This window comes from Octopus sinensis, unplaced genomic scaffold (genome assembly GCF_006345805.1).
Source record: "Octopus sinensis unplaced genomic scaffold, ASM634580v1 Contig12801, whole genome shotgun sequence".
NCBI lineage: Eukaryota > Metazoa > Mollusca > Cephalopoda > Octopoda > Octopodidae > Octopus > Octopus sinensis.
This window is the reverse complement of record NW_021832744.1, coordinates 17501-32500: the sequence shown is the minus strand read 5'-3', so window position 1 is coordinate 32500 and position 15000 is coordinate 17501. Positions and strand designations below refer to the sequence as shown.

Here is a 15000-nt window from a genome sequence, read left to right as displayed (position 1 = left end):
ATGTTAATTTCACGAGCAGGTTGTTCCGTTGATTCGGATCAACCGGAACCCTCGTCGTCGTAACCGACGGAGTGCTTCCCCATATAAAGACAACACTGCCCTCTCTACCCTTATTTCTTCGTTTCAAGTGAAACTTGAAGTTGATCAGGGATTGGCGAAGGAGAAAAGTGTTGGTCTTCAGCCCCTTCAATCTCGTGCGAGAGATTCAAAATAAAGGCACCTACCTTCTCTTCGCCCTGATGGAGACCCTTCAGTGGTAACGGATCCTTCGACACAGCCCCGACCCGAACGCTAAAGATAGCAGCTGCTTCACCCAAACCTTAGCAACGTGTTCACCCGGCTTAACACGCCGACGACACTCGTTCGAAAAGGCAGAAATCGCTGCTCGCTGCGCGCGCCTGACGGCTACCCCTTCCATTCAACTCCAGTTCCGGTCAGCTCCCCAGCTGCTGACGTCATCCCACACCTTTTTCGCCATGGCCACCAGGCATGTAAACACAGCCTTACCTTCTCGGTTAAAAGACGACGGATTCAGTTGACGATCGGATACGTATCACAAGTCAAGGGAAACAGACTAGAGAAAGTCTTACGTCAATGTTCCGCACCAGTTACTCTTGGGGGTGCTTGAGAGCACTCAGTGTGAATGAGAAGGAAAATAGCTCTTTTGGAAAGAATATTCGGTGTATGTGGAGTTGAACGAACCCGAGCAAATACATACATACTCTTTTACTTGTTTCAGTCATTTGACTGCGGCCATGCTGCAGCACCGCCTTTAGTCGAGCAAATCGACCCCGGGACTTATTCTTTGTAAGCCCAGTACTTATTATATCGGTCTCTTTTGCCGAACCGCTTAGTGACGGTGACGTAAACACACCAGCATCGGTTGTTTAGCAATGCTAGGGGGACAAACACAGACACACAAACACATACACACACACACACACACACACACACACACACACATATATATATATATATATAATATATATATATATATACGACAGGCTTCATTCAGTTTCCATCTACCAAATCCACTCACAAGGCATTGGTTGGCCCTGAGCTATAGTAGAAGACACTTGCCCAAGATGCCGCGCTGTGGGACTGAACCCGGAACCATGTGATTGGTTAGCAAGCTGCTTACCACACAGCCACTCCTACGTCTATTGGTTAGGAAACCCGTAAGACAACGGGGGGGGGGGTGCTCTCTCCATAATTTTTTTGTTATCTTTGGTCAGAAAATCCAGGCCTTCCGGGAGAAAATAAACCACGTGCTTATATTAAGGGCTACTTCGAACTATGTCACATATTCTAAGATGCAATGAGCCTCATCGGTCACGCTATGGGAAGAAGATTGAAACAACAAAGGAAGTGGGAGTGGGTGATAGTGAGAGGTGGTAAAGTGGGCGAACAATATTCAAAAGGTTTGCTCTAGAGACGCTGGTATTTTAATCAAAATAAAACTGCAACTTTTCTTTTTATCGTAAATTGTATTTACCAATCAGTTTCTCACACTGATACACACACACACACACACACACACACACACACACTCACACTCACACACACCAACACACACACACACACACACACACACATGTATATATATATATATATATATAGAGAGAGAGAGAGAGAGAGAGAGAGGATAATTTGCGAAAGACGAAGACAGGTGGTGTAGACAACAAACAGATGTATTAGTATAACGCTCGAGAAGTGAAAAAGTCTTTAACGTTTCGAGCCTATGCTCTTCCTCAGAAAGGAACACAAAAAGAAATAAGGAGAGAAAATAAAGAATGTGTAGTAGCTAGCGATCTATCATGGCGAATATATATATATATATAATATAAATAATAAATATATGCATATATACATACATATATGTACATACTTACATGTATATGTATATATATACATACTTATATGGGTGCAGGACATCAAAAAAACGTTGAACACAATGAGAAACGAAAACATAAAAACAAATACATAGAAACGAACTTTTTTTTGAACAGCGAAAAAACAGAGAAACGAGACATGCAACATAAAGAATATTCCCCTTCTTCAGTTGTCCCTGTTTTGTCTACTCCGCATTTCAAAGGCAAGGACAAGATGCGACTTCGTTGAAACAGTCCTTCCCGCAAAACAAATTAAATGAAATTTGGGATTTTTTGCGGGGGGTTAAAGTGGTAACAAGAACAGGACAGTGAGAACGAAACAGTAAAAACAAACGGTGAGGGTTGTTAGGCCAAGACGATAGAAAAATCATTATTGAACGCTAGGAAGACGATATTATGAAGGAGGCAGTATAAGCACGTTTTGTCTTTACGAAGGTAGTGGTCAGAAAGATAGAATCTCTTTCGTCACGTGTCAGCGACGAGAGAGTCGAGGAAGAGGAGTGAGAAAGAGGAAACGGTGAAGAGGAGAGGAGAAGAATAGGGAAGGGTGAGAGAGAAAACCAGAAAGGATGAAGAGCAAGAGAGGGAGAGAGATAAACAGAGAAGAGATAGTAAAGATAGAAGAGTGCGCATCATAATTATTAAGATAAAACTTACATACACATATATGTGATTAAATACTAGACTCTTATTTTCAAAATATTATCGTTCACATAACATATGTAATGATGTTAAATGAACGGGAATGTATATATTACATTTTCAAAAATATAATTACATGTGAATCATTAGCGATTTTCTTCCTCCGTCTCCCCTTCTATTGGACTTTCCTCTGTTTCCGAAGAAGAGCGTCTGCTCGAAACGTTAAACCATCTTTCTTCACTTCCCTGAGCGTCTGCTAATACTTTACATGTACCACGTCCTCACGTTGTTGTTTTTTTTTGTGTTCTTCGCTTTTTTTTATTTACTATATATATATATATATTTATATATAAGAATAATGATGATGATGATGATGATGATGATGATGATGATGATAATAATATTAATAATAATAATAATAATAATAATAATAATAATAATAAAACAGAAACAATTCCTATCATAGTAGGTGCATTAGGCATGATAAAAAAATATTCAGACAAATACATAACAAAAACACCAGGACTTACAAACACATATAACAAACAGAAAATTGCACTACTAGGCACTGCACACATCCTACGCAGAACACTTTCCATACAATAACCATCAGAGCATCACAACAAATCACAGCACATACCCAAGGCACACAGAGCTGCGCTCGGTAGTGAAGTGAAAGCACGCTATAAAAATAAAACTACTGAATAATAATAATAATAATAATAATAATAATAATAATAATAATAATAATAATAATAATAATAACAACAATAATAATAATAATAATAATAATAATAATAATAATAATGATAATAATAATAATAATAATAATAATAATAATAATAATATTAATAATAAAAGGTAACAATAAAAGAATGAGATCTCGATATTAGAGAAATGAAGAATTATTTATAAATGTTATAAATTAGAACAAACAGTAAAAAGTTGTCATAATAGTACTCGGAGTTTCGAATGCCGGAGCGAAGAGCAACGATACATTCTCGTCGGCCGTTACTCTCTTTACTCTTTTACTCTTTTACTTGTTTCAGTCATTTGACTGCAGCCATGCGGGAGCACCGCCTTTAGTCAAGCAAATCGACCCCGGGACTTCTTATTCTTTGTAAGCCCAGTACTTATTCTATCGGTCTCTTTTGCCGAACCGCTAAGTGAGGGCGACATAAACACACCAGCATCAGTTGTCAAGCGATGCTAGGGGGACAAACACAGACACACAAACGCACACACACACATATATATATACATATATACGACAGGCTTCTTTCAGTTTCCGTCTACCAAATCCACTCACAAGGCTTTGGTCGGCCCGGGGCTATAGCAGAAGACACTTGCCCAAGATGCCACGCAGTGGGACTGAACCCGGAACCATGTGGTTGGTTAGCAAGCTACTTACCACACACCCACTCCTACGCCTATTAATGGCAAGAGATGCAACGAAAAACCGTTAAATATAAGGGAAGTAACTCTAACAGGCGGAAAGAGGAAAAATAAAAAAATGTTATACACACACACACAGAGTTGCATATCTGTCTATGTATTTATGTCTGTTCGGTGGTTAGAGCAGCAGACTCGCGGTTTCGATTCCCAGACCGGGCGTTGTGAGTGTTTTTTGGGAAATAATGTTTATTTTTCTATACGTCAACTGATAAGTTTTCTCCCCACCCTATTTTTTTTAATTGCAAAGCCTTTGATCAGATCCTCACCATCACACCATGAATATTTTGAAATTATATTCTTGATCATACAAATCACTTCGAATATTATTTCAGCAAGTTTCAAGTGATTTCTTTTGTACTGTAAACCTTTTACCATTTCTGTGGTGCCCCACCACTTTACCTTGATGTCCTAAACACATGCTTATTTTGCTAAATGGTTAATCCTTTGACCAGATCCTCAAAATTAATCTTATGTAACTCATCTATTCTTAATAAAGATAAAGGACCCCAAATATTCTTTTCTACTCTAGGCACAAGACCAGAAATTTTGGGGAAGGGACCCAGTCGAATAGATCAACCCCAGTACGCAACTGGTACTAAATTTATTGACATCGAAAGGATGAAAGGCAAAGTCAACCTCGGCGGAATTTGAACTCAGAACGTAAAGACAGACAAAGTCCTGCTAAGCATTTCGCCCGGCGTGCTAATGTTCCTGCCAGCTCGCCGCCTTAAATTCCCCAAATCTTTATATATAAAAGTGAAGTTGTGTGAGTGTCTGTCTCCTACGATTTAGATTCCTAACTACTCCCACATTTTGCGGTGCAGTGTAACCAAAACCGGGTATCTTATAGTCGTGATTCATATCGAGCCCTTCGTGGTATTAGCGCGCGTCTACGATGAGTCTACGATTAATAAAAAATTTACCATTATTTCTTACCATTTTTAATGCATTTTTTTGTTATTATATAAGGGAAGTAACTCTCTAAAAATGCTTATATAGTTATTTCCCTTACAAACCCGAGCAACGCCGGGCGATACTGCTAGTATTATTTAAACAAGTTTCAAGTGATTTCGTTTGTGCCGTAAACCATTTACTATTTCTGTGGCGCCGCATCTCCCCGTTCCCCCCGATCCTTTAAACACGCGATTATTTCACTTAATCCTTAATCCTTAATCCACTGGTTCCTTTTCTTTTTCTTTTTCTTTTTTTACAGATTACAGCAAGATGTCAAAGTGCGCGATACCTTGCCTGTTACTATTTTTTATCGTCATAATTGTGAAAGCTGATATATACCTGCACAACCCCCGAGGCTCAAACAACAGACTCAACGAGAACACCGCGGGGCGTAGGAACGCCAATCGCCTCTTTGATTCTCAGGTAAATTAAATTTCACCGCACATCACCTCCTGTTACGCAAAATATATTTTTTCCCTTTTATTTTCACTCTTTTACTTGTTTCAATCATTTGACTGTGGCTATGCTGGAGCACCACATTTAGTCGCATTTCTTGTAAAATTTCTACTAAAATTTCTGGTAAAATTTCTAACAAAATTTCTAGCAGAATTTCTGGTAAAATTTCTAGCAAAATTTCTGGTAAAACTTCTAGCAAAATTTCTAACAAAATTTCTTGCAAAATTTCTGCTAAAATTTCTAGCAACATTTCTAGCAAAATTTCTAACAAAATTTCTAGCAGAATTTCTGGTAAAATTTCTAGCAAAATTTCTAACAAAATTTCTAACAAAATCTCTAGCAGAATTTCTGGTAAAATTTCTAGCAAAATTTCTGGTAAAATTTCTAACAAAATTTCTAGCAAAATTTCTAACAAAATTTCTAGCAAAACTTCTGGTAAAATTTCTAGCAAAATTTCTGGTAAAATTTCTGGTAAAATTTCTAGCAAAATTTCCATTCAAATTTCTTGTAAAATTTCTTTCTCCTGCTTCAGTTCTTTGAACTTCATGCAGTTGCTTGCCCTTGAGGCAGGAAACAAATGGCTAACTACCGAAATATTTTTTCTTTCGTTTAGAATAACAACAATGGTGGTTATAACGTTGGAGATCGAAAAGCTACAGCAGCGAGGACGGCGTCAGATCAATATCAAATGGTAAGGACTCGCGGTCGAGGGATCGCGGTTCGAATCTCAGATAAAGAACAGAAATAAAAACATACAATATAATGTTTTATTTCTTTCCTTTCTTTCTTTCTTTCTTTCTTTCTTTCTTTCTTTCCTTCTTTCTTTCTTTCTTTCTTTCTTCTTTCTTTCTTTCTCTCCTTCCTTCCTTCCTCCTACCCTACCTTCCTCCCCCTCTCTCCCTTTCTCCCCCTCTCTCTTTCTCTCGTCCAATTATTCATTCTGTTATCATTTCAGAAATACTTCCAAAGCAGTGCCGCATCAGCAGGAGGATCAAAACAGGGTCGAAGCATCCTGAAGCTGGAATGGACCAATCAACATGGGTGTGGCATTACCAATGACACCAACCCTTCCAAGAGACAATGCAACATAGTATTACAGTACATGTGTCAGAAGTTAATCGTAGGTCAGTTGGTTTATTTTCTTCTTTTATTCTATTCATTTTTGCTGTCTTGGGAGGGTCATTATGCTAGTAATAACACATGCAATGGTTGTGTTTCACTTCTTTAATTATTACACTGTGTAACCAGATTTTTTTGTTTGTCCCTTGGGTAGCAGTTACTATTTGTTCACCCCTAGAAACTATGAAAGATGGCTAATATTTCCTACAAATATTTAAGCACCCCCCCCTCCAAATCCCTCTCAACACATGGCTATGATGCTCCCCCGCTACTCCTGCTCTTGATTAGAGATGCACATATCGTCAGCCACTAAGGGACATGCTCAAGTGATTAAGGTCAAGCAAGTGACAAACAAATTTGTAGTATTGAGCAGAATATTTGCTATAATGATATTTCTGGTTCAGAAACTCAGCCTTGAATCTGTCTGAAATGTAATGGAAAATAGGTCGGTTTGTAAACATTGATGTCCAGGTGACAAAAGCAAAATGTGAAGGGGATAGTAGTCATTTCCTTTGATTTCTAGATAGAAATAGGAAATAGGAAATAGTACAACAAGCAAATCCATAACGATATTTCTGCTTCAGCAACTCAGCCTTGAGTCTGTCTAAAATGTAATGGAAAATAGGTCGGTTTCAAAGCATTGTCGCAGTTCAATGACTGAGACAAGATATGATTTGAGATCGATCTATCGGTTTTCCAAAAGTCAATAATTGGATAATCTCTTATTGATTGCAATAATAAATCTCTGAACGAGATATAAACAGTAACCGCTCGACAACGTAAGGTGTACTCGCCATCTGAATGTGGCTAGCCACTGGGGGTAGGGTGTTACTGATGCTTTTAGCCCCAGGCGATCAACGTCACCAGATGTACTTTAGACACAATCTCAGTGCCCTTGTGTTATTTGCAAAGGGAGGTCATCCTCCCTCGAAAACCTAAGTACTACATACGGACTATAGTTTCAAGGTAATTGCCTCTCGTCAACGCATGGTAAACACCGGTCTTCGATGAAGGAGACCCATGCAAATAATATTTAACGTTTTTCACAGCAACCACTGTCACTGATTTAGAAAAACTGTCTGAAAGCAATAATAAATCTCTGAACGAGATATAAACAGTAACCGCTCGACAGTAACCGTTCTTGTTGATTATATTGCAGAAAATCCCCGTGATCGGCTAAGAGATGGCACAAGTACGAATACGCAAGCCTACATCTACAGAAACGGTTATCCAGCAAACCTGAGAACCTACAATAGTTACAAGAGCATCGTGAGGACGGATCGCGGTCTACACGAGAATTGGGACTGGTACGATAAGTGCATGCAACGGGAACAAAACGGAGGTGAGTCGTGAAGGGGTCCCCAGTCGTCATCGTCATCACCATCGTCATCACCATCCTCCTCTTCCTCCTCCCCACATCACCATCATACTCTTCCTAACAACCACCACCACCATCCTCAAACTCCTCCTTCGCATTCCCCCTCTCCTCTTCAGCATCATCCTCTTACTCTCCTCCTCCTCCTCCTCCTCCTCCTCCACACCATGCTCCTCCTCCTCCTCCTCCGCCTCATCACCACCATCACCATCACCATACACCTTCCTTTCTCCTCCTCCTCCTCGTCATCACCATCCTTCTCTTCCTCCTCCTCTGCCTCATCACCACCCTCCTCACCATCTTCCTCATTATCATCCCACTCCTCATCACCGTCATCATAATCCCTTTTCTCTCCTTCTACTCCTCCATCTCCTCCTCCCCCTCCTCCTCCCTTATCCACTCTTCTCCTCCTCCTCGTCTGCCTCACCACGTCGCCGTCATCATTATCCCCTTCCTCTCCCTCTACCCCTCCTTCTCCTCCTACACACTATCCTCCCCCTCCCCTCCCCATCTCTTCCTCCCCCTCCTCCCCTGCCTCATCACCACCATCACCATCCTCCTCACCATCTCCCTCATTATCATCCCCTTCCTCGTTGCCATCATCATCTTCGTCATTGTCGTCATCGTTGCTGTCAACGTCATCATCATTATCATCATCATCATCATCATCATCATCCTCATCGCCCTCTTCTTTCCCCTCCTTCTCATCATCATCGTGACGATGATACTGATGATAATGATGATGATGACAGAATTAGACTCTCTGCTTTTACTCTTTTATTCTTTCACCTGTTTCAGCCATTTGACTGCGGCCATGCTGGAGCAAATCGACCGCCAGACCTTATTCTTTTTAAGCCTAGTACTTATTCTATTGGTCTCTTTTTGCTGAACCACTAAGTTACGAGGACGTATACACACCATCATCGGTCGTCAAGTGATTGTGGTTGTGGTGATGGGGACAAACACACACACACATATATATTACTCTTTACTCTCTTTACTTGTTTCAGTCATTTGACTGCGGGGCCATGCTGGAGCATCGCCTTTAGTCGAGCAAATCGACCCCGGCACTTATTCTTTGTAAGCCCAGTACTTATTCTATCGGTCTCCTTTGCCGAACCGCTAAGTAACGGGGACATAAACACACCAGCATCGGTTGTCATGCAATGCTAGGGGGACAAACACACACACACACACACACACACGCATATATATATATATATATATATATATATATATATATATATATATATATATACATATATACGACGGGCTTCTTTCAGTTTCCGTCTACCAAATCCACTCTCAAGGCATTGGTAGGCCCGGGGCTATAGCAGAAGACACTTGCCCAAGGTGCCACGCAGTGGGACTGAACCCGGAACCGTGTGGTTGGGGAGCAAGCCTCTTACCACACCACCACGCATGCACTTTGGTTATAATAAATGGTTATGTATCTTATCCTCGTGACAGGGCTCTTTTCTGCCGACCAAAAGCTAACTGTTAGGAACGGCTATATACGTTCTACCAGCACCCGCCAGAATCGAAATGGGGCCAGACGAGGCTACGAATGCCCAGAGGAGAGGGACTACTACCCTTATTGGCACCCGACACCCTGGATCGATATTGCGGTCTTTGCACAGAATCAAGAAAACTGTTCGTGAGTATTCTGCCCCGCTTACCTTGTTGCCGTCAATTAGACTGCGGCCATGCTGGTGCACCGCCTCCAGGAATATTTGGCTGAATGTATGTATGTATGTATGTATATATGTGTGTACGTGTGTGTGTATGTATGTGTGCATGTATGTATGTGTGTATGTGCGTGTATGTATGTGTGTATGTATGTATGTATGTATGTATGTGCATGTATGTATGTGTGTATGTGTGTGTATGTGTGTGTATGTATGTATGTATGTGCGTGTATGTATGTGTGTATGTACGTACGTATGTATGTATGTATGTATGTATGTATGTATGTATGTATGTATGCATGTGTGCATGTATGTATGTATGTATTTATTGTTGCCCCTTTTTTCTCCCTTTCATATTTCGTCTTCACGTCTGTTTGTAGCTATTACATTAAAAACAGCTTCAACAGTCATACTTATGGAGAATGCGTGCAGTTCTACCCCGATGGAGTCAGGAGACATGCATCCCGATGGAATAACGCATTCGAATGCAAATGCCATAAGGGCACTTGGGTACAATTTTCCAGTTATTTGGAATTAGCACCAGGTAGGTAGAATTTCCTTCTTTCTTTCATTTTTATTTTGTGTGTGTGTGTGAGTGTATGCATATTACCTCAATACATCTGACTAATATGGGCATAATGAGATACTCTTATCTACAGGCTGAAACAGCTGTAAGATCAAGTTTATATGTATTATTCTTATGGTATTATCTTACTTATTGATGTATATTGTTTGATTCTGTCTTATTCTGTTGGATTTGGACGTTCCTATTTAATCTAAATAATTAGTTAATAAATTATATGAATTGGTATTATCTGGAAGTTGTTGAATTGAAATAAATCTATTCTCCATTTTCTTATTATATATATATATATATATATATATATATACATACATATATATATATATATATATATATATATAATAATATATAATATATATATAATTATATATATATATATATATATATATATAATAATAATAATAATAATAATATGAATAATGATAATATGAGGGAATAGTATTCCAAACTTACAGGGAAAAATTCAATTTAGAAAAACTAAATTAAATTTCACAAAATATAATATGTATATATATAAATTAGAAAAAAAACCCACCTTTTATCAATTCAATTATGAAAATACAGGTACAACAGAAACAGGAAGAACGAGTGAGGGAATGTTGTGGTGAAAGAGTACAGCAGGGTTCGCCACCGCCCCCTGCTGGAGCCACGTGGGGGTTTATGTTGTTTCCGCTCAATAAACCATCGCATCGCCCAGTCTCAGAATTGAAACCGCGATCCTACGGTTACGAGTCCGCTGCTCTAACCACTGGGCCATTGCGCCTCCACACACACACATATGTGTGTGTGTGTGCGTATGTCTATGTCTATCTATATATGTTTACGTGTACATACATACATGTGCATACACACGCTCGCATCACAAGCGAAACACTGCCACCTTTCTCCTAGTATGTGACGCCCACATCGACACCTACCCTCTCCCGTTCCCAACTCCACTCGACCTTAACCCCACCCTTACCCCAACTCCACTTGACCCCGACCCCAGCCAGACTTCACCGCCCCTCCCACTCCAACTCCACTCCTTTCCCAATCCTGGTCGTAACCCAATGAGCGACAGCAGTAAAACTAAGATGGACGTATCGAATTCTATTTTATTTATCACTAGCAGTATCGCACGGCGTTGCTCGGGTTTGTAAGGGAAATAACTATATAAGCATTTTTAGAGAGTTACTTCCCTTATAGATGCCAATTCGGGCTTTCTTAGCCATTTCTGTTTTGGTGTCTTCAAGCCATGAAGTCATTGTTCTAAAAGAACGCTGGTCTCCTTGACAACGCTTTACGACGCTGATTGCCTTACACTCCCTTCCCCACAGCTTCACGAGGGAGGGAAGAAGGGGGAGAAGCAAACAGGTGCAGGTGTGACCGTGGACGCCAACTCCGCCGCCATCGACACACGAAAAATATGCATTAAAATGGAATAAAAAATGATGTTAAATTATTTTTAAATCGTAGACTCATCGTAGACGCGCGCTAATAGCCAGACGGGCTCGATATGAATTACGACTATAAGAAACCCGAATTTGGTTAAACTGCACAGCAAAATGTGGGAGTAGTTAGGAATCTAAATCGAAGGGGACAGACACTCACACAACTAAGTTTTATATATATAGATTTTCTTTTCTTCTTTCTGTTCCAGAATTGAAAACTGTCGAAGAATGTGTGAGCGCTAGAAAATCAACCAAAATCAATTACATTTGGGGAATCCCTTATGACACGAAGAATATCACAAAAAAAGAGTGTATGGTTGCCCCTGAAAAACCCTTCTGTTCACAGGCTCCAGTTAATAGGCAAGTCTTATCTTAAAACTAGCAGTATCGCCCGGCGTTTCTCGGGTTTATTTCGACCCTTTAGAATTGGAATTTTTGAAAAGTAAAAATTCTGCATTATGTAGCTTGTTATTCTCTTTAAGTGAACATTTTTCTGGTTGAAATACACCGAAAAATGGCGACACAGCAGTCAAAATTGAAAAAAATAGGGATTTTCATAGAAAAAAAAAGCATCTTTTTGATGTGAATAATTTTTGGTGTTAACACGGTTCGATTCGAATTTTTTCTTCTACAGAATGAAGAGCAAGCCTTCTTTTATCATACTCTCAATTTTGGTCAACTTGCGCCACAGGGTCTCGGAGGAGATAGTGTTAGTTGAAGGCTACCAAACCTGCCATACACACACACACAACTTCGGTTTTATGTGTATAGGTTTCGTCTGTCTTTACGTTCTGAGTTCAAATTCCGCTAAGGTCGACTGCTACATAATGCAAAATTTTTACTTTTCAAAAATTCCAATTCTAAAGGGTTGAAAAGAATTTTTTTGTGATGTCATTGGTTTTGAGCGAACGATGGATCAGCTGATCTCATGCAGAGGAGTAATGTTCGCTGCGTGATGCACTAATTTTCAAGGTCGTCAACTGCTACAATTCAGCAATTTCAATCGATTTTTTTGTGAGAAAAACTAATTGCGTTAACGTGACATCAAAGTCTGCCGTTTTAAGCACAACTAAAAAAAACAAACGCGAGCAATGCCGGGCTATACTGCTAGTACCACTAAGCATTCCGCCCGGCGTGCTAACGATTCTGCCAGATCGCCGCTTTAAGTTATCAAAATATTAGAAACCATTTGAACTCGAAACAATACATCACTGCTAATTTAACATGAAAGTCTACATGTCTTTCTCTAATCGTTTTTCTTCTCTCCCTCACACAGATTAAATCATTTAGGCAATGGGATCGGCGGAGAAACCAATTCTTTCGACTGGAAACTCCCTTATTTCCCTTCTGGCAGCGAAATGCGTTGTGTCTACAGAGCCAGGTGAGTTAATATGATTTTTTCCAAAATGTAAATTGCTCAAGTTTTCAGGTGAGTCACCCTATCATCATACCATTATTGAAGAGATGTAGCCATCAGCCAGGTGTACTCCTTGTGTCCAGGGTATCGGCATTACCAAAAGACTTTCCAGTTCCTTCTCTGTCGTGTTGCGTGCATGCAGCCAGTCAGGCTCTCGTTTCCAGGCCATTCTTTGACGTCGTCGATTCACAAATGTCTTTGATAACCTCTTGCCATCTTCCGTCTTCTTCTCCACACTTCATGTGTGCATGGTCATGGACATCGACTCGTGCCATATACAGACAAACACACACATATATATATATATGTATATATATATATATATATATATATAATATATATATATATAAGATATATATACTCTTTTACTTTTTACTTGTTTCAGTCATTTGACTGCGGCCATGCTGGAGCACCGCCTTTAATCGAGCAAGTCGACCCCGGGACTAATTCTTTTGTAAGCCCAGTACTTATTCTATCGGTCTCTTTTGCCGAACCGCTAAGTGACGGGGACGTAAACACACCAGCATCGGTTGTCAAGCAATGCAAGGGGGACAAACACAGACACACAAACATACACACACACACACCACACACACACACACACACACACACATATATATATATATATATATACATATTTACAACAGGCTTCTTTCAGTTTCCGTCTACCAAATCCACTCACAAGGCATTGGTCGGCCCGGGGCTATAGCAGAAGACACTTGCTCAAGATGCCACGCAGTGGGACTGAACGCGCAACCATGTGGTTGGTTAGCAAGCTACTTACCACACAGCCATTCCTACGCCTATGGTACATTTATTCAATATAATGGGTGAAGTACTCCCCAATTCTTCAACAGGAACTTAGGCATATGCTTGCAACCACTGAAAATTTCGGATCTAAAGTTCAGCAGTGAGTTAGAGTTCTTAGATCGAAAACGGATCCGAGTTCTTTCGGTTACGCATGCCTTACATTTTTTTTTGATCCGTTGTTATATGGGGTTGATTTTTCGGTTATTTTCCACTTTATCGTATGTCGTGTTGCGTTCGGTTTCAAACTGCACCTACTTAGTAACTTTGCTTTTGTCTCTGTGTCGGAAGGAAGATATGTGATTCTTATAGTGATTCTTGAATCCTCTTTCACATAGTCCGATATAGCTCTTCTTATCAGTTTGCGTTATTATCAAGCGTTGCAGTAACTTCTCTCTCATATATGACGGATTTAACCATACATCGCTTGTTGAGTGGACAGGTTCGTGTGTATCAACAGTTACAACTGGGAGCGGACTTTTGGTGTTGGTCTCGTCTCGACCAGCGATGTATGAATAAATCCGTCATATATGAAGCAGAAGTTACTTCAACGCTTGATAATAACACAACCGATAAGAAGAGCTCAATAAACACTCACAATGCTCGGTCTGGGAATCGAAACCGCGATCCTACGACCACCAGTCCGCTGCCCTAGCCACTGGGCCACTGTGCCGCCACATTAATGTCCTCCCAGTTTAACGACGGTTATAAATGTTCCAGCGTTGTCAACTGTAAGTCGTCCTGAATTTGCTATTGATATCAAAACCGGACTCAATTTAAAAGCAGACATATTGTAATCAGATCTTCACCGCATTTCATTCACCCACCATTCATTGTATTGCTAAAGAACTAAGCACGTGTGAAACGCTTTCTTTTGCAGGTATAACATTAGACGGAGACTATTCCACAACAGAGACAAACGTCTGAAGACAACGAAGACGTTGTAAGTCGAGAACCGAGACCGTCGTGTCTCGTTTTCTTTTTCGTTTTTAAATTAAGCTAAAGCCGTTCGTGGTTGACTGATCGGTTAGAAAAAAAATATCGATCAGAAATATAGGCTAGGTCAAAAGTCACTGATCAAAACATTTGACATTACTATTATTATTATTATTATTATTATTTTTTTCTTCTTCTTTCAAATTTGCTTCCATTTCTTGCCGAGTGTCATCCCGACTCCTAGGG

At 40.0% G+C, this 15000-nt stretch overlaps 1 protein-coding gene across 1 annotated transcript in view; it reads left to right on the top strand.

Annotated features, from left to right (window-relative positions):
• The first annotated feature begins 5167 nt into the window (after positions 1-5167).
• Positions 5168-15000, top strand: part of LOC115229481 (protein DD3-3-like) — a 16891-nt gene continuing 7058 nt past the window's right edge. The window contains exons 1-9 of the mRNA XM_036499219.1: positions 5168-5366; positions 6013-6090; positions 6355-6523; positions 7678-7860; positions 9364-9550; positions 9962-10125; positions 11804-11954; positions 12871-12975; positions 14699-14761. Of these exons, the coding sequence (XP_036355112.1) occupies positions 5214-5366; positions 6013-6090; positions 6355-6523; positions 7678-7860; positions 9364-9550; positions 9962-10125; positions 11804-11954; positions 12871-12975; positions 14699-14761 (1253 nt within the window). The 5' untranslated portion in view covers positions 5168-5213. The remainder of the gene's footprint in view (positions 5367-6012; positions 6091-6354; positions 6524-7677; positions 7861-9363; positions 9551-9961; positions 10126-11803; positions 11955-12870; positions 12976-14698; positions 14762-15000) is intronic.